Genomic DNA, 24,093 nt, shown 5'->3' on the forward strand with positions numbered 1-24,093 from the left:
TTTCCACTTAGTACCTGTGGCATTGCTCGATTTTCACATCATTAGGACCATTTTCAGTTGTTCGTTGACTTGCCTTAATTTATTACTACTTCTCGCAAAGGCTCTAAAACAAAATAATTCTTGAAGGGACGTAACTTCAAAATTGGAGCAAGTCTGAGCGTATTTTACTCAGTTAAGCAAACAAATCGTCTATTTTAATCATAATTTTTGCCGACCTTTAAATGACTTCCTTATGTTTGCCGTCACTTACAAAGGGTTAAGGTGGTTAGTCCTTTACCAAACAATAAATGGAAGAATTTAACGCTGGAATAAATTGTTCAAATGTTGGCTAATATTTAAAAATTGAATTCAAGGTTTTGTTTTAGGCCTCCGGAATACCTTAATGCGAGTGCAAACTTAACATAAATTTCCGGGTAAAAAGGTAAACAGCCCACATACGAATATATTATTGCTTTTTGTCGATAAGAGTTCTACTTACCTTTAAATTATCTAACTTCGCTATTTTATGAGCACTTCATTTCATTTCGACATTTATACAAATGGGAACACTATGCTCAGGTGACAGCAGATTGATAAATTTTACAGACAAAATCCCAAGCATTGACATTCATCCACGTTTTACGCCCATGACTTGAGCTCTCACAATATGTATGTAGTCTTTTTCAGGGCAGACAAACGTGCTTTCTTAAAAGCAGCTACACTTTCACTACTTTTATCCATTTTAAGGCATGTCCAAATACTCCTAGTGACTTAAGTGGAGGCATAAATGCAAAGTACATTTGGTAATTAGAAAAGCCTGCCTAAACTCTATCCTAAATTATTTTTCTACGGGCTAAAATGCCCAGTTTTGAGAAGCTAATAAAATCTGTAGAAAAGAAATTTGTCAAAGTTTTGCAGATTTTGGGCTCCATTCAATAACGCTGCACTATTTTAAGCCAGGCTATTGTGATCAAAAAACTTAATGGTAAAGCCTTTTAAGGACTTTATTCACTGATTCGATCAGGGTTAGAGACAGACTGACGAATCCCAATTTCGGTGCAATGCTTTGCCTTGAGAAGCAAACGATCAAATCTATGTTCTATCCCACCATCACTCAATTGTTTTTCTTTTACACATTTTTTTTGTAATTTTTAAACGCTTGTGCCAAGAAAAGTTTGATAAGCATCGAATGGTAAAACATCAACAGGGCGACATGGAAGACGAGGATGAGGACGAGACAGCATCCTCCTTCCAATAATAAAGTACAAATCTTCTCAAGGTTGGGCTTTGCGGCGGTTTGAGGTATGGGGACGTGTTGCTGTGCTGTGTCGTTGGTATAAGAATGGTATCTTCCTCCACTGGCTGGATGGTCGTGACCAAAAGAGGCGTTTGGCTTGCATAAAATCAAGACATATCGAGCAGCATCGAATCAGGTCGATGGATCTTAGACGCAAATGTTGTTGAAGTCTACATGAAGTGAACAACTCGTGATCGAACAATTGCGTCTGCAGTGTGCTATGCGGTACCCACAGAAAGACTAGTCTTGCCCTGTGGAGATGGAGTGATGTCTATTTTATGAGTGGCATGGATGATGAATAAATATTTTTGAAATAACTATGAGGTGCCAGCTTACTTAACAGGTCTCTTCTCATCAAAAGTGCACCAGTGGTTCAGGCCTCCAATCTAACACGGAATTTGCGCACCTCTTAGAGGGAATCTCTATTAACCTTCTAGGTTGAATATTTTGAAATCAAATCAAAATTTTACATAAAGGGTTCAGCTTATTGGGATATTTTACTAATTTTCATTACTTAATTTTAATCTACCATTCGAAACAGACTAAGGCAGCACTACCCTGTTTATTATGGCAGGGCCATTTGACAAAAAACTGGACTTTCCGGTGCGAAATTATAAAATATAGCCCTTTTAATTTTTTTTTACCTAGCTGTGTTTTACTACTTTGAATTACTGAGGTTTGTTTTGGGGAGAGGGAGGGGCAGAAGTGACGACCAGGATTAGGAGCTGCCGTGGTCCTGTCGACTGTAGCGGCGGCATGTACAAGCGACCGTCCCAAGAGTGTCGCCAGCAGAGCTGGACTGGTAGAGAGGATGCCGAAGGTGTGACAAATTGTTACTGCTCCCTCCCTCCCTCCCCTCTACCAACCCACACCCTACCCTACCCCACTCGCCGGACAGGGGCAGTTAAACAGTTAAAAACACACTGGGGGTGCTGCTAAATAATTAGGGAAAAAAAAATCTTCACTCACTCACCAGCTCGCCCTTTGGTCCAAGCTTCTGTGAAATTCATTAGTGCAATGAAAGGCTCCCAAGTGGGCAATTAAGTGGTCCCACTTCTTGATGAAATTAGCTTTTTGCGCAAAATTTATTACCTAATTAAAGAAACTAAATGTTACAGTGAAGAAGGAGCCGAAATGCAGCCAATAGACCGTTTAAAAATAGTAGTTAACTGAATATAACTGTCTAAACGAAAGTCAATCCTGGGTGTATTATCAAGTATAGCAAAAATTTTTTGCTATACAACAAACAAACAAACAAGCAAACAGAGTGGCTCTTTTGCTTTACTGTCCCTTCGTGGCATTCTGCTACTGTCCAGTCATCCACCTGAATTAACCACAGAAACTTGTCATAATTAACATGGAGTTATTTAGCTGCAGTCAAATCTGTCAGCCTTCCTCAAAGCAAGAGGAAAAGGTATTGAGCATACTCATTCAAGCTGAGTGGAAACGCGTGCTGGAAAATGCGGTCAAAAAGACAAAAATTTGGTAAAAAGCAGATCCTTAAGTCACCAGATTGAGAATTTGATCTGAGAGGATTGAATGACATCAATCAAACGCAAGTCAGCCACGCGGCACTGTCACTGTGAATGCAGGCGATCCAGAATGGATGGAATGAATCGGCGTGCAGATCTTATTATCCACCTTAGAAGAATGAACAAAGGGTTGCACTGAATGAGGCTAAGTAAAAAGTAAAAAAGGGAGAAGGAGGGAAGGAGAATTGATCGAATTTCCAAATGCATTTACATTCTTTTGGTCTATTTAAATACCATAGGATATTTGGGAGTCACAAAGTTTAGTAAGTTCATTGTGGAAAAACAGACCTTTTACTCGACTTCTAAGAGCAGTTTTATGCAAGTTTAAATATCTGCATTCAAAGAAACAAAGACCTACATCTTACCATTTTGAAAAAGCAAAAAAACAGAACGTTAGATTGAGGGCTTTTTGATTGATTTGTCATTTGACTGCAAAGAGCGATTAATGAACGAGTGAGATGGGGTGCATCACATCCCATACACCATAAGTGATCGTAAACTTGGAAGGAAATTTAAGACTACAGTTTAATTTAGAAACAATATTTACTGATAACTCGATTCAACAAAGTTCACAAAAGGAGATCCTTCAACCACCTTAAGAGCTGAGAAAAGAACCGATTAGCATTCAAGGACACGAGAGCACTTTCTTTACGAATCGATTCTGTACACAAGGTAAAAAATTCTACCCATTGTATCACACATTCACAACTTAACTATCGGCCGCTGCATCTCGACTCCCCTGCTGTTTCTCTTGATACTCCCGAAGATCCTTCTTCCACTCCTTCAGTCGCGACCACCGGCGCTCACTGCGAGTGCGCGGTGCCAGCCACGCTTGATGTTCGATAGTATCAGCGTGCTCAAAGAAAGTCAGTCGTTCTTCTTCGTCAGCCAGACCACGCAAACGACTCTTCACCGTCTCCAACACCCCCCGACGCCGTAGGCTCTCTGCCTCCTTCTGCCAAACCGTGGCGCGCGTCACCTCGAAGGTATCGTAGAGGCGCATCACCCGCTCGACCTCCGCCTTTTGGATTGATGTATCAGTTGTGATGGAGGTAACGAGGCTCGCTAGAGCGGTGTAGAAGGACTTCTTTAATGGTGTTATAGTCGATACGATCGCCTACAGTGAGATGAAAGAATGTTAGTCCAGTTATTTCAACTTATAAGAAAAAAACCCAAATCATAGTATTTACATCACATGCCAAATTGGTTACCATAAAATGGAATAACGTTTGTTTTAATAATACTATCTCAGGATTAAATTATTTCATATCAGTTCTAGAAAGTGCGTTCTACTACAGATCTTCTTTTTCCCGGGGAAAAAACCCTATAACAGATGATTTCGTTCGGTGAAACACCAGTGAAACACAGCGGATCCTCCAATTTGAATAATGAAACAATCCTGCAACTACTGTAAGTGTTTATTAATCCGAAAACAAACAAAAAACAAAATCTTACTCACTAGTCAAAAACTGAATGAGGCGTGATTTGATTTAAGCTTACTTCCGAAACAAAATAAGTCTGTCTCATGAAGTCTGTTTTGAGCTAGCTGATGCCACAACTCCTGAGAGGGTGTAGAGAAGACAAATTTAAGGTGTTGGAAGGACGAACAGAAATAAGTTCCGAAAGGAGAACTATGACCGCAATCTTGTATCACATTCGACTGCCTATGGTGACGTTTCGGGCATTTCACATCAATAGTCAAGGGAAACATATTTGATTTTAAAAAATGCATCGGCAAGCAGGAATTTATTCTACCCCAAATCTCAAGCAGACAAATTAGTGAATGGGTCGGCTAGAAAACTGTGTAGAGAATGATAAAAAGAACATTTTAAAATGCTACAGGAGAAAAGGTATGGTAATAAAAATGCAGGTAACACAAGAACGTCTGACCAAACTGGAACACTACTCAAACAGCGGATGAAAACGAAAAAAAGGAGTAAAATTCATTTGCGTAATGAATCGACGTGTCAATATCTACCATTGTTACCGTAGGCCAATCAATACTGGTAACGCAACATGGATGTCAGCTGCCAGAAATACAGAAACCATCATAGAGAGGTAATTGACTCAAATTAAAACACGTTTACCTATAAATAATGACAATTTGTAGTCATGGCTCATGTGTCAATGCGCAGTGAATTTCACAGCTACGAACAGAGATGAGAGATCGAATTAACGATATGGGAATGGAAAACGGAGACGTCTACCCTTAGTTGGAGAGGGCGAAAAGGAAAAAAGCATTCCCGTTTAGTAGATTGGACGAAATGACCGGACAAAGCTGACACGCAATAACATTGGAAATCGCATTAACTTGAGGCAAACGAAAAGCAAATTGAATGCCCAAGACAGTTCTACATGAATACGGTCTAAAAAGGATCAGAAGACAAACAAGAGTAAAAAATTGCAAATTTCAGATCAAACATTGATGATAGAAAGGTATGGAAACTACTCTGAACTGCAAGCACACACAAAAAAGGGCATTGTTATCTTATATGTCCACTGAAAAGAAGCATCAAATTTTCCGGTATCCAAAAAAGCAATAAAGCGGGTGTTATATGGTCAAGCGAAGTGGAAAAATAGTAATAAAGGAAGCTACAAAGCACCTCAAGTTTACAAAAGAAATTGGAAACAAAAAGACCTTGTATTTTTGCCAACCTCAACCATCGAAAAGAAAGCTTTGGTCAGGAGATGGCAGGCAGTAGCAGGAATCGACTGAATGTCCAATGTAAGTAAAATCACAGGTGGTGTAGATGTATGTGTAGGGTAAAGAATAAGCCATTTTATTGTAAGTTCGAAATTAAGGAACGAATTTTTAACGGGAGATCTCCTCAGTGAAAGTGAAAGTCTACCTCAATCAAGAGCTATCACCGGCCTTTCAACTACTGTGTAGCACTTTTAGTACAGAAGAATAGTGACAAAGCTCAAATAAAATACCATAGGATACAAATGATAAGCTAAATGGGAGCAGAAATGTATGTCACAAAAAACTTTCCTCTCACCGAAATACGTTAGAAACGATTGACGGAAGGCCACAGTGGACACGCAGTGTTGACAACGAGGCCAAAAAAGGCAATGGGCGTCATATCACAATGCAAAAATTAGTTGATACTTCAGAACCTTCTTGAAGTGTCCAGAGTTTCATGATCGTGTTAAAGTAGTGGCCTAACCAATATGAAGAGGGTGCACATAGCAAGCCGAACAGGAAGGAAAACAGACGTTAGCTTAAAATGCCTGTTTGGGAGCCTATTTCAGTAGCACCCTAAACTAGATCGTGCCGTGAAGTTGTAGGACAGGGGAAAGGGGTTCGTGATTGACCACGATTACCTCATTCGAGAAGCAAATGCAAGTTAACGATACCAAGAGCTTAGAACAAGCATTGGGATGTATTTTCTCACAGATACTTGGAAAAGGCAGCTAGTTTCATTTTCATGGCAAAATAGTGCAGTCCTAAAAAGAAACCCTTTGTTAATGATTAAATGAGTAGGAGAATTTGTCGATGGATAAAACTAAAAAATACAATTACTGGAATTCGTCAGTAGAAGGAAAGCTAAATTTTCAAATTTATGCCTGATTGGCACACTAGGATTCTCTTTGGTTAGATTTATTGCAACCGTACTTTGAATTTCTCCAACGTTGAGTCGACCTCTGATTCAGTTAAAAGTACTGGTTCACCGCGCCTTGTCTCGGAGTTGTCAGGGCGACGATCACTCGACTTAATCAGCTTTTCCACTGTCGCCAACTGAAAATAAAAAAACATAGGAATGTGTGTCCAGATCGAAAACAATACATAGCTATGCTCTAAATGAGAAACCCGCTAATCGGTTTAGAACGAGTCAACTGGGGTAAAATACCTCTAGTCCAAGTTTGTAGCTGTCATAATAAGTAGACTACTTATAATTCTTAAATAAACATTTTAGGATAAACGTACGACATCACCGTGGACGACCAAGGATTTGCTGGATGCAAAGGTCAAGAGTTGATTAGCATTCTCGAGGAGTGCGAATCCAAGAAGGCGAAGACTGGGAGCGATGGCTTTCAAGTCAATTGCCAAGTTATTTTGAAGTAACGGTGGCAATTTCCTCTCGATCGAACTAGCCAGTGAAAGAAGACAGTGTCCCAGTTGGAGACGAGGTCGGCCAATATCGAACCAGCCATCGTAGTTCGGATTTCTCAGGTAGGCCACGCTCCGATAGTCAACCTGAGAATTAGAATACGTGTAAACAACCCTTAAAGTTTGTATAATCACTGCGTACTGACATTATCAAAGATTTTTGACATATTTTAACGAAATTAAAATCTAGGTGATTGTAGTAAAAAAGTACAGGAATCACAACTAAAGTCACCAAATGAGTGATACGACTAAATCCAGCGTTCAATAACTGCTGCTCTGGCCCAACGAAGCGAAGCAACGAACAAAAACAACGATAAAGTACTACATGAATGAACCAAGCTTTAAGAGAACTTAGTGTGAGTGAGACAAAATTAGTCATAAATCACTGTCTACGTTAACGGAAGTCTGGAACTGACGTCAACGTCGTCCTCATTGTCACTTTCACCGACTTCCTCAACACGCTCAAAGAAGACACCGGATTTGATTAACTCGCCAGTCGTGTATAGCCAGAGAGCAGTCACATAAGGTGTAAGGGGCTCCTTTTCCAAATAAGACTGAAGGCAGAGTTCCCACATGACGGACAATCCCGCTAGATAGTTCCGCTTTTTGATGAAGCATTCCAGTAGAAGATTCGCTGACACTTCGTCTAAAAAAACACCGGTTTTAGCCTGTCTATTATGTGGCTGGGAAGCAACGTACTCTTTCTTTCAACAACTTCAACACACGAGATTCCTCGTTATGGTGAATATAGTTTCTCACCATCGCATGGCGCGTTGAGTCAAGAATTTTTAAGGAATTTTGTGTCTCGTGAAACCTTAAACAATACCCTTAATAAAAGCATAAAAAAACTTGTATGTGATGTCTTCGAGAAAGTTGAGAAACGTTTTGTCTGTCTGTTGCACCTTGTTTACAAACTGCAAAAATCGGGGGTTAGATTAGTAAAACGCGTACAATATCGTAATCTAAAGGAGTCACGGGGACTCGGTTTGAGAGTCGATGTAAAATATGTGCCCCAATATCACCTGGAATCGTAAATAATGGGGAAAATCCCTCACTTGCTGAAAGATTGCCAAAAGTCCTTGAGGAAAAACGGGAATTCCATTTGTCAGCACAGCTATAAGCCTCATTCAAAATGAAGCGCGCAAAAACTTTAAAAGGAATGGAAGAAGCTATTAATTACCTCTAAGAGGGAGCTTTGGAACATCGAATCGCAAAAGCGGTACCATGGGTGGTGAGCATTCAGGTTAACTAAATAACTTCAGTGTGAACTAAAATAGAACCGAATCAACTAATTATCCACTTCTCTTTGTGTAAACTGGTCACGTAATCCGTGAATATTAGGGCTTTAAAAAATTGGTTGTATAGCATGTCAAATAAGTTGATCTCGATCCTTTTTAATTCGGCAAGTTGACGTACCTGTCAAAGTGCCAACAACTAGACCTCTTCTAGGAATGCGTCTACCAGTTGTTTCACTAAAATCAAATCCCAGACCGTGACTAATATCTCCACACCTTATGAGTTTCATAATCCGACTTTAGGGTTAGAAAACTTGCCAACAAAACAAACAACTCGAATTTAACGTCGAGTATCCTGCGCTGACCTAACCAGACGTCATTCACTTTGTGTAACTGTAACAACTGTGGGAACCCCAATTCTGCCTGAACTCGTAAGAAGCCATAGTAGTATGGTAGAAATTACATTACCAGTCCACAAAGGGGCTGAGGGGCTACCGGCACGACCCGTAAGCCACGCCATCCAACAGAGATAAAATTCGTACCCGCGCTGTCAGACACAAAGCTCACCGAGCTACCAAAAGATCGCAGTTACTATGCCCACCCTACTTTGCGCATCAAGACTGGCTTCTAACTCCACTGCCAGCCCACTCCTCTCCGACTAAACCAAGGATAAACCCACCCTCACCCGAGCTCGTTTCTGAATACCTAAACAGACCTCGTGGAGCATTACACATCCAGAGGCTTCCAGTGTCATTTACCTCCCGGGCACACGCTAGAGGGCTAATGCAGGAAAAGAACCACCCCAAATACAATCGTTATCGAAGAAAAGTGCTGAAGTTGCAAATGTCAAAAATTGATGCAAACCCTGTATTTGACGTGAGAATAATGCTCCAGAGATAAAATAATCGATCAAAGAGACATATGACAAGCAAGACGGAAGCATTCAACGTATTTGCGGAGATTTGAACGATGCGGATCAGTCTGAAATTTATCCTAGGAGAAATTTAAGCAAGCTTTATACAGTTATATTGAGCATATTCCAAAACGGAGTCCTTTAGTTCAAGGATCAATTTCCGAATACCTTTATCAACTCTAGTCCTAGTCCTAGACAATACACTTTGGACAAAGAATAGCTCTTACTTACTACGCGTATATATGGACATAATGTGGAAGATTTGCGCTGAATAAACATACTTTGTATAGGGCCTTGGATAGGGCAGCAGTGAACGCGGACGAAAGGATGGAATTCTGTCCACAGATGTCACGAAGTCTCCCACATGAGTGTTTAATAAATTCAAGCAATCTGTCAATCGGAAAAGACAGAAGATCAGGTTAAACGAGTAATCCTAACAATACTTGTCGGGAGTTTCGCATACATCTACCTTCAACTATGCATTTCAGTGATGTCACCCAAAGAACTTAAATTGGCATCGAGACCTGTTATGAAAATTAAGCAGGTAATCAGTTTCTATTGTGATGGTTCCAATCATCTTGGCAGAAAGTAGAAAGGTGAAATAAGATTATGAAAACCCAAAACTAATCATTTTTGATGCTAAAACCTTCATAATTGAAGAAACTGTAGTTCCTAACTCACACAGCATCTTCTAAGTAGAGTGCACCGACTATCCAGGATACAAATTTGTCCTTCGGCAAATCGTTGTCGTACTCCAAGAGTTCCACTAGAACACTAACGAAGGTAGAGGGATTCAGCTTCCAGCACCAGTCCATGTATGCTATTGCCGTATTTAAAGGAAAATGCTGCACCCTTAACCACAAATGAGAAATATCAATGAAGAAAGGAGTATCCTTTGGGATGGCAAGCTAAAATAGGATTTTCAAAACATTTGCAGTGTACGAAAAAAAGACTACGCATACAGGATGTACTATTAGCGTTACAATTATTATTAACGCCTTCTTTACTTCAAGTACGAATATCACGTATTCAAACTAACAATATAGGTCACGGATGTTACAAAAATAAGCGGACTTCATCTCTCACCTCCCGTGAACAACAGCTCTCAATGTGAAATGGGTCGTGGTCCAGGCTAGCAATTCCCAAATGAGGGAACAGTGCATGATGTTTCAACAAAAATGCGTCAAGTAAACGTTTCTCATCTTCAGGAATTCGTGAAAATTCCTACAATTAGAATGTTACAATATACATACCCTAGAGCAACTCGCGACGAACCGTTTCAATTGTGCTATTTGACTTTGAGAAAATCCGGACTTTCTAAACTGGAGATACTGTAGGCACTTTAGGTAGGCAAAAACAACGTTTAGTTCAGATTCCATTGCAGGAAACCGTCTAAGCAACTGTGTATTGAACGCGTTGTACAAAATAAAACGCCGACCTACATCTGAACCAATGGGTGATTTGTAGACTCGTGAGCTAGTTTATTGATCATATTCTTCTAAAAACAAGGTTTTTAAGGCAACCTATCATTACCCTTTTGCTACTTGTTTTTTTCATTTCAACAAAATCAACGCTGTTTTGTGATCTCATATCCTAATTTTCATGGATAAAATTGCTGATGTTCGCAGCTATATATTCAAACATTTCTCGTGGATGCTCAGGAGGTATTTTTGGTCTTATTGCTGATCACCTCCTAGATGACAACTAAAAGTTACCCAATTTAATGTCAAATACATTCCACCGCCTCCACCAAACCGATTGCGATGTCCGAGCCGCCTCTGAAAAATATAAAGTCATTTTTTATCCAACGGCTTCTTATCCACAATGAATCAAATGCACCCGTGTCGTCCACCTTACTCCCGGCGCAGAAAAAACGACAAACCCACCCCAAAAATTGGCCTAACCACCCAGTGCGACCCACCTCGCGCCACCAGACAGGTCCAACCATCGTCATACCCAAAACTCTCTCCACTGCCACCGCCTCCAGCCCAAAACCCTCTGATCGCTTGCCTACCCAGTCACCAGTCCAGCACCAGGATACCCGATCCATGTCCAGACGGACAGATTAGGACGCGCCCTGGGCCGCCACATGAGTAGACAATGCCGTAAGAGTACACGCTCAATGGAGCGTTAAGCAACAGACATGGATAACTCTCACGAGGCAATAAGAAAAACGCCTTTGACATGATTAGTTAGACAAAGGGATGCTTGAAGTGATGGTCAAACCTAAAATGATAATGAATGCAGTAACGCTTTTGGGTATAGGCGTGGGTATACACACTACTCGGGTGTCTGTGTGCGAAAAATGTGCGCAAGGAAATTGTAATCGGTGTTCCATTCCCCTTTTTACAGGGCTGTTGTTGATGTTGGCTGTTCGGTTAGCCAGCTAGGCAGCGGTCCATCAAACCACTAAAGGGGAGACAAAAGACGTGAGGTTTAATATGCGTCGTGGAAGAGGGAGAAATAGAATATGATGAATTCAACAGTTCCGCCTACGTTGATAAGACTGTGTTCAGGCGAGCAGTTAGCTTGCATATGGTCGTTGATTACCATTTTGGAGAACTGGTCATGCTCAGCAAACCAGTGACGCTCCTCATCGGCTACTCCTCGAATATTCGCAAGATCCTTCAAAAGGGCGGTAGCCCATAGTTGAATGCCTATGTCTGGAAGCTTTTTGGCAACAATGATAGCCTTGGTTATTAGGTCGTGAGCGTCCTGTAGACAAGTAGATAGGAATAAGCCAATCAAATCAGATGGTTAATAAGATTACTGACGTGCGGAAAAAACCTACACGGATGTTTCGTTCATTGAGATTAATCTGGCCAAGGGTTATGTAAGCGGAGGTAGAGAGGCGATTGAGCTCCTCCTCATGACTCAGACGAACGGTTTCACGAAGGTTGGCCTTTGCATCTTGCAGATGACCCTCAATGAAGGCTTGGAACCCTCTCACGTAGTCTGCGGCTGCTCGCAGACAGTAGCATCCCTCCAACACTTGTAGACCCGATGTGAAGACCTCTTTTACGATCATCTAATGAGAGAATAAAGCGGGTCGATATCAGAAAAACCCAACACATTGCTAGACTGTTTTATTTTTTGTATTACAATAGACACCGATCAAATCACTTAAATTGTTTAGGTATTGAGCAGACAAATTTTTAAAAAAATACAAGTTTGGAAAAGTACAAAGTCGTCCACATGAGGATTTCGCCACATCCCCTAAAACAATCAAGCTGGCATAAATAATGTTTATGATGAATGGAAATTCACTAATACAAAGTCTAGCTATCACATTGGTTTGGAAGATATAATGGTGCCTCAATCATCAATAGCTACCATTGATTCAAATGGAATCAGTGCGTATTACTTCTAAACAGTACAAATCAGAATGTATGGCAGTTTATAAATCACTTCACACAGGAATCAATGCGGCCAAATCTATCGACAACTATGCAGTATGGTCGTAGAAAGTCCCTATTCGCATAAGGAGAGTATGATCGTAACAGACTCGTACTCTAGGTTCTAAGGTTTATTCATAGTCATTAACTTAGGGAGAAATCCGTTCCCATTACAACATATGCACATCAGATGTGACAAACGACGCAAAGATTGCGACTTTTTTCGCCTAAAATAACTTAACGTTATTGGATCCCTCGTGAGAAAAATCAAACCCGATATGTTGGGTAAAACAATCACTAACTGATCTTCTGCAAACCAAAAGTGCAAATTCAGAAGACATCAATCCAGATATTTTAGTTGAATACAAAAGCGGATGAACTAGTAATGCACTCAAAATATTCAAAAGGAAGTCGCAGTAGTGATGATAAATTTGACTGGACAGTTCAGGAAAGATACCAAAGTTGAGTTTTATCAGGTGGCCAAAAAGATTCATGAAAGTTTTGGTTGGGATTGAAAAATAAGTTTCATGCTTATCTGCTTAAATAGATTAAACTACCTGGGCTCCAAGGCTGCAAAATACAGTTTCTTTGTAGAATTTGAAGGTGGCTGAAATACTTTGGTCTTGACAATTATCCATTCATACATAAATTAATCACATTCAAGAAGGTCCGCTTTTCATAATCATAAAAGGACACTCATTGCCATTGGCATATTAGTCTCAAATTAAAGTGTGAAGAACAACTTTCACGTATGCTTAATGCGAGGCATGGAACAATTCGTTTACACCGACACCAACTGGAAAGAAAAAGTTGTGGAAACTATCAACTAGGTGAGTGCATCAGGCTATCCACTGCCAGATGTTGAGAAGATGCAAAGATTACCAACTTCTTCTCCGAAAGTTATAAAAACTTGCAGTGAAAAATGGCTTTTGCCCTTTAAGGTAACAACGTTTGTCAAATGAACGAACCTATCATTTCTGGGACTTGCACAGCTTCATCCTCATAAAGCAAGGCAGTAGATGGAATTGTTCTCCATGTTTTTTGTTGAATGACAAATACCAACTACGGCCCGAGACCTACCTAATCCATAGAATAAAAGTCGAAAATGGGCAAGAAAAACCTCACCTTTGGAAGCAGTCTGAATCGACCGCCCTACTTTTACGAGGTAACGCAAGACCTCCTAACGTATACTCATGCTCAACTTACCTTTGATATTTGCAATCTAGAATTGATGTGAGGGGCCATTTCCGAACATTGTCATGGTGTCGAGTATGATAGTAGTGGTTATGACAGTACTGTCGAGGAAAAAACTAGTCAAACTCACCTCACAGGCCTTGATATCCCCCTTGCGAATGTAGACTAGGGCAAGGTTGAGGCAGATGAGTACGGAAAGAGAGTCGCGGGGTCCGCCGGACAGCGTGGAGGCGAAGTCGGTGGCTGCCGCGCTGCCACCCTCGCCTTCACCGCTGACACTACCTGTACCTACTCCGCCAGCTACTACGCTCTCTGTGGACCTTGACTCACCCACCCCGACTGTGGAGGGATGGGTCAGGCTCGTTGAGGTGGATGAAGTCGACGCTGGACCTGTTCCTGGCACGCGCGCACTAAGGCCTGCCTGTGAGGCGGCTATGTACTGATGGAATACAATTAGAGGAGATAGCTTTTGCTTGCATATTTGCTCACATTACATTTTTTAACCAAAATGCCTCCATTTTATCTACACAAACTGAAGCGATCTTTCAAATACCTTGAATGTTATTTTAAAATGCAAAAAACAGAATAATTGTGGCTACTTATAAGGATAAATACTATCTAAAAACAATTACCAATTAGGAGGATATAGCTTGGGGAGAATGTTTTGGATACGGAAAAAGCGAATATTAGTGCAGCCGACTAAAAAATGACAAATATAAATAAACCCTACATTTAGTATGAGAACATACACCAAATAAGCTTCAATATGTGCCTTACTAGTCTGCCTTTAATGTGCAATTTAGAGAAAAGGCTATATATAGTTAAAAGCCTAATACAAATAGCAAATCGAAAGACTAGACAGTCGGTGACAGATTAGATGACAGATGCGAAATTAGAAGGCATGTTGAAGCAAATGCCAATAATTCACTGAATTAGAGAAAAGGACCGAGTTTACCCGAAGCGCAAGCTTGAATTGTTCCTCTGCCTGATTCATGCAGTTCATAGACATTGCATAGAGTCCAATGAGCGTGTGCAGTTGAGGGCGCCGACGATGCATGAGAGCGGGCGTGGCGTAGCACAGCTTACAGGCGAGACCCACGCCCTCCACGGCCTTGGTCTTGTCGCCCATCACCAGCCGGCACATGATGGTGTGCTCGAGGAGACTTAACTTGAAAACAGTTAGGAGAGGGTTGGTGTCGAAGTCAGAGAGATTCTCGATCCGCATGAAGGCCTTGTCAGCTGCATGCTGAGCGCGCTGCAGCGAACCCGACTGCATGTTCAGCATCACAGTGATAAGGTAGATGAGGATGATTATGTACTCCCGTGGCATCCATTGGAAACGATCTACCTCTTGGGTCGATGCAACATTCACTGTGAGGAAAGGAAACCGAGACCCTCAGTTGATTCCTCAAGCTTCATTTAGACCACTGGAGAAATCGGTGCTAGTCTAAATAGCTACTGGACAGCTGTCATAACGATATAGCCCGTAATTCTTGATCAGACACTTGCAATGACTGGTAGAACGTAGAATTCGAGGAATAACAATCCACTTACTTTCCTCCATCGATGCAAAGAGCCTAATGCTTTGTTGCAATTGTCGGAGGATGGGGTGAGCTGACTTAGCACGTCCGGCCAATAGGAAAAGGGAGACGTAGATGATAAGGTAGAACAGCCGCAGTGCTTCGCGCTGATAAACGGTTCCATTCAGATTTTCAATCAATCGGTTGGCCACGGTTAGGGTGTTCGTCACCTCTGGAAGCTGCCTGCTCGCAAGCAGAAGCTGCAAAAGGCAATGTTAGCTCGAAACTAGTCACTCCCGCTAGGAGTGTCTTGAAATCAAATAAATGCCATAAAAATTGTGTTTGATTTGAAGTAAACATATGGAGAGAGTTAATTCATCGGATAAAGTATTTTTTGGGAAAAAGCACCATAGAAGTATCATTTACCATACATTTGCTGAGAAGGAATAATCCACGAGTATATTCTGATTTACGGCTCTGTGCAAACTCTGAACCACTGGCCAATAACTCACAAGCCGAATTGATGTCCTTATCGGCGACACAAGCTTGCTAAAAATGGCCTTAGAGTAGCCGCAGAGAAAAAAGAAAAGTGAAGTCATACTTACAGCTCGTTTTAGCAGCAACCGACAATGCCAATAGGGATTATCGGGAGAGAAACGCATCGTGTCATTCAGAATGCATGTAGCATCATATCGTTTGCCTTTCCTTTCAAAGAAATCAGCTAGTAGATCAGCTGCCTCAAATTTAATCAGATCATCGGGGGCACGCAAATGAGCACCCAGAACTCGAGCCTTCTCCAGATGCTGCTTAATTAAGTCATCGTTTTTGCTGTACATAAATAGTAATTTGCCCAGTTGTAAATGGGTACGAGCTTCATAGTTAACGGGTAATTTGTAACAAAGTGCTGCCTTAAGGCAGTGTATAGCCAGTCGAATGCTTGGCGGACTCGATTTCCGAAAGTATTCAGCCATTCCAAGAAGAGCAACGTAGCACTCTCGAACTTGCTCGGGAGATACTAGTTGTTGCGATTCCTGATTAGAGGACCCGCTAACAATTGCGATACTCGAAGGAGATATTCGGGTCCTCATTAAAAGAGAAGGCTGTGTGGACGAATGTGACAAGGAGGTTGCGGGAGCTGATCGTTGCTGAACTGCACCTGTTGAACTTGCAGTAGGGGCCCAACTGCTTTGTGAAGGCACAGGTGGCCCAGCACTGCTATTGACAGGATACATATCGTTCCCACCAGGATGCATAGGAAACTAAAAAGGTAAAAAAATTAAACGACCAGAAAAAGGGACAAGAGAACAGCAGCAAATAAAATACATATTGAACAAACGGTACAAAAATGGTAAGATGAAAACTTTAAATAAAGACTCGAACAAGGACAAAAAATAAGGCTGAAACAAAAACCAAATACAAACACGAAAACATCGTCGTATAACGCGTGAAAATCAAAGTAAAAAGACTTGATGGAATAAAAGCGCCAGCACCAAAACCACCGGGTCAATAAAACCAATTAAAAAATAACGGACTGGTAAAGATCTTGGTGAGCAAAACGATGAAAAGGGGATGATACAATCAATTAATCCTATTTTATCAAAAAAAGGCATTCAAAAGGAGCATCTTGAGGCAAAAAAAATCAGGAATTATTTGCAATTGTCCCTTGAAGAATGGTTACCCTATACAGCTAATAACAAATTAACACTGGATTTTATAAAAAATTTTGGATAAAAGACAAGAGGATTTATGAAAGGCTTATTTGCACACTAAGGATGCTGCAATAAAATATACCTTGAGAAAGAAGCAAGAATATGACAATTGCAACATCACTTATCAGAAGCACCTGAAATCCGCCGTTATTTGTTTAACTACCCGCTTTAGTGCATTGCCATTTTAGGTACGAGCTACTGTACAGAGGCCTATTGCGTTGTCCCAAGAACCATGCCAGTTGCCCCAATCCCTTCTGTATGTCCAACATTTACATATATTCTGCCCGGGCACTATTTTAGTACTGATGTTGTTTTAATGTTACTTTCAGAGAGGAGACGGGCATACGAGTCGAACCTCGTGACTAAGGCGTTAACGTCGAGTAACCCAGAGGGAGCTCCCACATCCACGCCTCCCCCGCCACCCTAAACTTGCATTTGTTTCCCTATCTACTTATCCAAATAAACAAGTCGAAGTCGAATCAGCCTGGGCATTCTAAGAGTACGAAGGCCAGGGAAGAGGAGATCTGCTAGTCTAGCCCTTCATTGCGCCTTCTGTCATCCTCAAGAAAATCGACAGGCACTAAAGCGGTATAGTAAACCTATAAAAACGTGTAAATATTCAAGGGTTCATATTCAAAAGTAGGCTTATGATGAGAGAACAAGTATTGCAAGGCGAATATTTTCACTGGTAGGAAGTACTCTGCTCCGTGTAACTGCTATCAATTCTCACTATTTTACATTTCTGGGATGTTAAGTGCACTTCGAGTGCACACTAGTGCCAATGTTTGTCAAAGTAATGTTATATTAATGTATGATTACTTCGTTTTATTTTCCATATTGTGCAAATTTGCAACTTTTTTCCATTCGCAAAGCTAATCTTTTTAAGGGCTTTTGGGTGATCATATTAAGGCCTGCAGGCAACAATAAATAATCCAGGATTTATGCTCTAATTTTTTTGTAGATTTGATGGTTTGTATGTTACTGACGCAAAAAATGCGATATTTTATGGTCAGAGTTGTGGGTAAAAAGAAAAATTTTTAGGAAATTCAAAAAAATGTTCCGTTTATATTTAAGCGCGCTATTTTTCTGGCCGCTGTTTAGTGCACCATCGGTTTTTGGCGTCCAGTAGATCATGAAGTCGTTTAGTCGTATTCGCCAACGATGGAGTGAAAAACAGTGCAATATAAGCGAAATTTCGATGCCTACTAGTGTTGAAAAGTTGCTTCATGTGGAATTGGACCCAGTGACCAAAAAGTTCAAAGGACTGCCGGAAGCATGGCAAGATCTTATTTCTCAGTCTAATTTTACGGATGAGGAGCAAATATGTCATCCTGAGGAAATCATCAACGCTTGTCAGACGCATGACAAATTCATAAAACAACAGGAGCACAATGAAAAGTTCCTCGGTGTCAGCGGAAGTAGTTTGGATGATTTGGGTAGCGTTTAAACGTTTTAAGCTAACTTCAGTTAGATGATTCGGATATGAAACTATCGGGTGGTTCAGGAATTGAAAATGGCAAACTTGAACACAACAGTACAGGATCTGATTCTAGTAATTGTCCTGATGCTCCCAGTCCACAGACGCTTCTTGCGAAAGTAATGATGAGCTCTGATCCAAATAAACCCAAGGTGGTTGAGGCCATTGCGTCTTCTAAGCCATCAAAACCTTTGCTGTCATCAAAGCCACCCCTGGCTCCGCCTGCTCTACCGGTGAGAGTTCGTTCCGGTTTCCCTTCTGGATAATTTTTTTCAAATGGTTTCTGCTATACTAAATAGCCTTTCTTGTGGAACTAGTGTCAGTGTAGTTTTTATAATTGCATCCCACTCACTGTTGATTACGGAAGCCAAGTCTTGACTAATGAGTCGGAAATTCCTTTTTTCATTTTTTTGATGGATTGTTTACTGGTTTTTGTCACTGTAATTTAGCCCAAAGATGCACCATTACGACGAAAGGCAAAGAAAATGACTGATGCAGAATTCTATGAGGCTTTATGTAAGTCTTGGATGGATATTAATGCTTTCGATTATAATTCTGACCCTTTCATTTCGCCGTTTGAGCATGTGAAACCTGGATCTAGTTTTCGTCACATTACTTTTAATTTGTCTCCAACATATAATCTTTTCTCGACGCCAAGTTTTAAGAATTCCGTTCCTTGTTCGACATTCCTTTACTTCAGACGGCGCTGGGTAATTGTGAGATAGTGCAAGTTTTAGTTACCTATCTGCAAGTCATTTTGCAGCCTACTTACTGGCCCAACGACATTCCACTAGGGTGAAAATTTTTCCGCAAAGATGGCTTTTATTCCAAATTTAAGTTAGACCCCACTTATCCCTAGCGTATTTGGGAATTTCTCACAGTTAACTACTTTTGTTTTTGCATACGTTTTGTACTAACTTTCGGCACGGATTTGTTCAACTTAGGTGCAGCGCAAGTCATCTGTAATGTTATGCATCGTTCTGCGTTGATGCGAGGCCTAGGTGTTAGGTGTACATATGTTTGTAAGGCCCAGTGCAGCAAGATTTGGTGTTCGCTTTCTCATTAATCTCTAGACGATTTAATCGCGCTTTAAAGTGAATGTGATCCATACACTTGGTCGATAAACTAGGCTGTAAATACACGGAAGCATGTCTCATCGTTGTTAATTACAGAAATGACTCTTCATTAAACTTAAGAAATTGACGGGCTCAAGTTTATTACTTACTTACGTTCTATCGCTGTCTGGGGAACGGCATAAATTTTGATAAATTTTACGGCGATTTCATTCTGTCGTTCCATCTTTAAGTGTTTATAATTATGGTTTTCTTCAACCGATCATGTGGGCTCTTATTAGCAATAAATTTTGGCTACACGTGACACCACGTTTTCCCTTTCCAATACATTAAGTTTTGTTTTCAGGGAGATGTATTTTTGTACTTAACCTCTAGATTTTTCTGTATATGACCTCCAAAATTAGTGAGCGCCATCTCGGCGTTCTCCATGCTCTTCTGAGCATGCATAATCATAACAAGTCTCTCAACGAGCTACAGGTAATGGGTTGTATCCTACGTGATCGTTTGTTTGGTCGACTGTTTGTGTCTCAAGGAGGGCCGTAGCTCTTTATTTGGAAATGCTGTCAGTTGTACGTACCACTGCGGATCGGGGGCTTCGTGTACCTCGCTTGAAGATAAAATGATGTACTGTAATGCTTCTTTTAAAGTTGTCTTGTGCGCGTTGTTGTTGATTAGGTGTATCTCTTTAAAACGAAGCGCACAAAGCCAAAAGGAATGCGATAGAAAGGAGAAGGGAGGGGTTCAAGAGTTTCGAAAGCTGGTGTCTAAATAGGCCTACATTTTGAAATGAATGTCGCTTATCTCTTATAATAAAAACCCTACATTCTTCCATTGACTAATCCGAGCTGATCATGTCCACATTTTCCAGTTATTCTGGTTCCAAAAGTTTAAATTATTATCGTACTCGTAACAACGCCCACGGGTCACGGGTGTGCCATCCCGTGCCAGTTGGTTTCTTCAATATTTTATATGTAGTTCGTCTACTCAGTATTCCCCTCTTCATTCTTCGTTCTACTATCGCCTATATGTAAGGAGGAGAGTATTTTTTTTCCTGGATTTACTATTGACATTTGAAGTGTCCTGTCATCACGTTCAATTGCACTTTACCTGTTTCCTTTTGGTATGGCTACATGAAAGTGGTGAATATGGTGTAAATATGGTAACGAATGCGGTAATTGTGGATTTTACGGCTTTTGCTACCTTTTTCAGCGAAAATAATATCTCCCGGTGATCCGCTTGACAAATACTCCTTAGAGAGTGTTTTGGGCTCAGGGTGAGTAAATTACAAACGAATTTAAATACCTTTACGTCTGTTGTTATGGCTATATTTTTCATTTTAATGCATATATTACCCCAAAAATGGTGGGATGATGTCATTCAGGTGTTCTGAATGCCTCCATACCTCCTTCATTTCCTAAGGGTATGTGTTAAAAAATGAATGGTAATTAATTAAGAGAGTGTAATTTTTTAAATTCTCTTCTGTTTCGACTTCGACACCCTGTAAGTTTTAAACTGGCAAGTTTTCTCTACCAAATTCAGTATATCCGATCTACTCATTTAACTCATCGCTTATAACAGTTTGTGTCCACGGTTCACTATCCTCTTGTCAGTTTTTTGTCTTTGAATTAACATAAGTTCAATGGTTTTTCCTTCCTCAGTCGCTCTGTGCATTCCTTTTATTCCCTGCGTTATATAATGGGATATAGTGAATTAGTTATGCATCCATTCTTTGTTATTGTAGAGCGTCAGGGACAGTTCGGCGTGCTCGTTGCAAAGCCACTAACGAACCGGTAGCCATTAAGATCATGAATTTATCCAAACAGCCCAATCGCGATCTAATTATCTCAGAGATCCAGGTGATGGAGCATACCCGGCACGAAAACATTGTGAATTACATTGAATCCTTCCTCATACGCAACGAGGATGAGTTGTGGGTCGTCATGGAGTACCTCGATGGTGGTCCTCTCACAGATGTGGTCACTGAAACTATCATGGAGGCACCGCTCATTGCCGCGGTTGTTAAGGAGTGCCTCAAGGCCATTAACTTTCTCCATGAGAAGAACATCATTCATAGGTACTTCCAGCCCTTAACTGTTTGTATACCATTCAAAAACGCGTACGGTGTGGAGGTCTTACTATTCATTTTTGACCTATTTTTCTCTGTGCTAGCGATGGATCCGGTCAGTAGATTTGGAATTATCACTTGGGCTGGATATTGTCACTTTTCATAGGAAAATTGGCCTTAAAGTGGGAAATATTTAATCAGATAGGTACGTTGGTGTTCCACCCCAATATCAGCTGCTGCTAGTCACTATTGCCTTTTCTCTCATTTCACTCAATTGTAGTGCAGGAGGCACCCTGATTTCCACTCATTGTTTGCCTATTGTGGGGGATAGGCTTCGGTGTGCTTCACTCACTGTCTTCGTGTCAGCTTGAAAAGCCATTTTTGGCCTTGTGCGCGCGTAAATGAGTGTTTTGTGACCATGTCTATCTATGCACAGTGGTTGAGGGCCAAGAGGCCCTAATTGACTAGTGCATTGAAAATCGGTTCGATTCAAGCAAATAATGTTCTTTTTTTCCTTTTCGGAGTAGACACAAGGGCTTTTTTTGCAAAGCAATAACACGACATTAACTTGGCTTTTGTCTTGTACAGAACGAGCATTAGTTTTATGTCATCGACACTGTTTTGCGACATGATGTTCTGTCATTCAGAAATTTTGTTAGTTGATGAATGCCCCTTAATTCTTCTTGGTTTTGTTTTTTTGGATTACTGCCTTGCAGAAAGGGCGAAACTATATTGTATTTTCTACTATCATTTCTCTGTGAGCGCTTGAAACTCTAATAGATTTATTTAATCGAAGTGCAGGAAGTTTGTTCTCATTTATCTGATTCGTTAAAAAGTATATATGCTGAAAGTGGCAAGATCCCAGATGATACGCTTGAGGGCGAAACACGGATGTTGAGAGGGTCGTAACGTAGGCACCTCCAGCCGTCCACGTAATACGATTTTCAATAAGTGAGGAACACTGAGTTTTTCCTTTGTCTAACTTCCTTCTTTGTCCAAAATAGGGATATCAAATCGGATAATATACTGTTGGACAAATCTGGTCGTGTGAAGCTAACGGATTTTGGTTTCTGTGCCCAGATGGGCAGTCGACAAAGCAAGCGCCAGACAATGGTGGGGACCCCCTACTGGATGGCACCTGAAGTGGTCAACAAATCGGTGAGGTACGGACCCAAAATCGATATTTGGTCGCTGGGAATAATGATAATTGAGATGTTGGACGGTGAACCACCCTACCTCAATGAACCGCCTCTCAAGGTAAGGCCATAGTCAAACCTATAATATTACGCCTTTTCAATGATTACCTTTTTTGTGTCTTGAAGTATGCCAGTATCTGTAAGTCCTTTAGTTTCTTTAATTACGGTGACTAAAGGTGAGAATTTTCTTTTAGCAGATGAAAAATACAAAGTCTATCATCTCTTCATAAATCTCACGTCGTGTCGCAATCTTGTCGTCTCATTAGCAATCCATTTACTCGCCTTTCGTTTTTGGCAGTTGGTCGTTTCGTTTCGTATTATAGACTATGATTGAATGCTCTCCTATACTTTACTTTATTACCACAGTTCCTGATTTTTCATTTGAATGCCCAACCGTTGGCAATCATTTGTTTGTTTTTTACTCTTGCAAAATCTGCATTGCTCTGGCTTAATCTCATGGTCATTTTAGTCTAACAGTGATATCCCTTAGTCATGCACGCAAATTTCAACAGCTGTGGTACGTCTGGAGGCATTAAATGGGGTATAAAGTCTGGAGACAGAGTTTTATTCCGTCAGACGACAAGTATGCGTCTGTTGCATAGTCTACCTGTCCTACACAGTGTGATTTGACGTGGCAACTAAGGCTAAATACTGTTATTCAATGAACCAATTCCGTGTGTTATTCAACTGTCATTTGGACTGGCCTACATTCTTCTGAAGAGGCCAAAAGTGCAGGACATTTCCACCAATGCAGTACGCAAATTCCTCCTACAGAAGTTGTGAGGCTCCGTTGATAGAAGAGTTGGAGAGCAGAGGGCGGAAATATTCCGTGTACAACTAAAAGGACTTCTATCTCCATTGTAGGCCATATACCTGATCCAGACGCACGAGCGCCCTGAGCCAAAGTCGACAGAGGTAAGTCCTCTGTTGCGCGACTTCCTGGACAAGTGTCTCCAAGTCGATCCTGAGAAGAGGGCGACAGCTGCAGAGCTATTAAGCCATCCTTTCCTGTTTGATACTAAACCACTCTCCGGCCTCTGCGCCCTCATAAAAGCAGCCCGGGCAAATCTCAGCAAGCCTGAGTAAAGTCCTTTTTAGCATCCCTTCTCTTCCCCACCCTTCTTACTTTCAGCCGCCTCTTTCTCAGCCACCAACTACAACTATTTTTACAGCCCAAGTGACGATGTGCTTTCTCCCTCTCTCCCTCTTCTATTACACTCATTTCTTTCTAACCAGCAACCAAGTGTGCAGCGAGGTTGCGATCCCACCTTGCTTCGATCTTGTGCGCACCAGGAATCGTTTGCAACGCAGATACGCGCGGTGCGCATCAGTGTTAGCGGCACACTTCATCCTCCAACTCGTGGGCGTGCATGTGTTGACGCGCGCTCGTCTGCCCA

At 41.1% G+C, this 24,093-nt stretch overlaps 3 protein-coding genes across 3 annotated transcripts; 1 reads left to right on the top strand and 2 right to left on the bottom strand. All coding sequences in view use genetic code 11, as the record gives it.

Annotated features, from left to right (window-relative positions):
* Positions 1-1,994: 1,994 nt before the first annotated feature.
* EGR_03473 (28S ribosomal protein S27) lies at positions 1,995-8,881 on the bottom strand (the record flags this gene model as incomplete). The annotated part of the gene is given in 8 exon segments (XM_024492722.1): positions 1,995-2,134; positions 3,523-3,925; positions 6,425-6,547; positions 6,737-7,006; positions 7,336-7,602; positions 7,619-7,733; positions 7,769-7,833; positions 8,834-8,881. 8 exon segments carry the CDS (start codon positions 8,879-8,881, stop codon positions 1,995-1,997), a joined length of 1,431 nt encoding a protein of 476 aa, XP_024352855.1.
* Positions 8,882-11,413: 2,532 nt separating this feature from the next.
* On the bottom strand, positions 11,414-17,003 carry EGR_03474 (Cohesin loading complex subunit SCC4; the record flags this gene model as incomplete). Its single annotated transcript, XM_024492723.1, has 9 exons — positions 11,414-11,476; positions 11,564-11,782; positions 11,859-12,095; positions 13,787-14,095; positions 14,612-15,027; positions 15,211-15,436; positions 15,603-15,725; positions 15,782-16,435; positions 16,968-17,003. 9 exons carry the CDS (start codon positions 17,001-17,003, stop codon positions 11,414-11,416), a joined length of 2,283 nt encoding a protein of 760 aa, XP_024352856.1.
* A 1,014-nt stretch (positions 17,004-18,017) lies between these two features.
* EGR_03475 (Serine/threonine-protein kinase PAK 3) lies at positions 18,018-23,782 on the top strand (the record flags this gene model as incomplete). The annotated part of the gene is made up of 7 exons (XM_024492724.1): positions 18,018-18,321; positions 18,357-18,595; positions 18,812-18,878; positions 20,645-20,708; positions 21,177-21,509; positions 22,505-22,757; positions 23,561-23,782. 7 exons carry the CDS (start codon positions 18,018-18,020, stop codon positions 23,780-23,782), a joined length of 1,482 nt encoding a protein of 493 aa, XP_024352857.1.
* Positions 23,783-24,093: the final 311 nt, after the last annotated feature.

This window comes from Echinococcus granulosus, assembly GCF_000524195.1.
Source record: "Echinococcus granulosus chromosome Unknown EG_S00018, whole genome shotgun sequence".
Classification (NCBI taxonomy): domain Eukaryota; kingdom Metazoa; phylum Platyhelminthes; class Cestoda; order Cyclophyllidea; family Taeniidae; genus Echinococcus; species Echinococcus granulosus.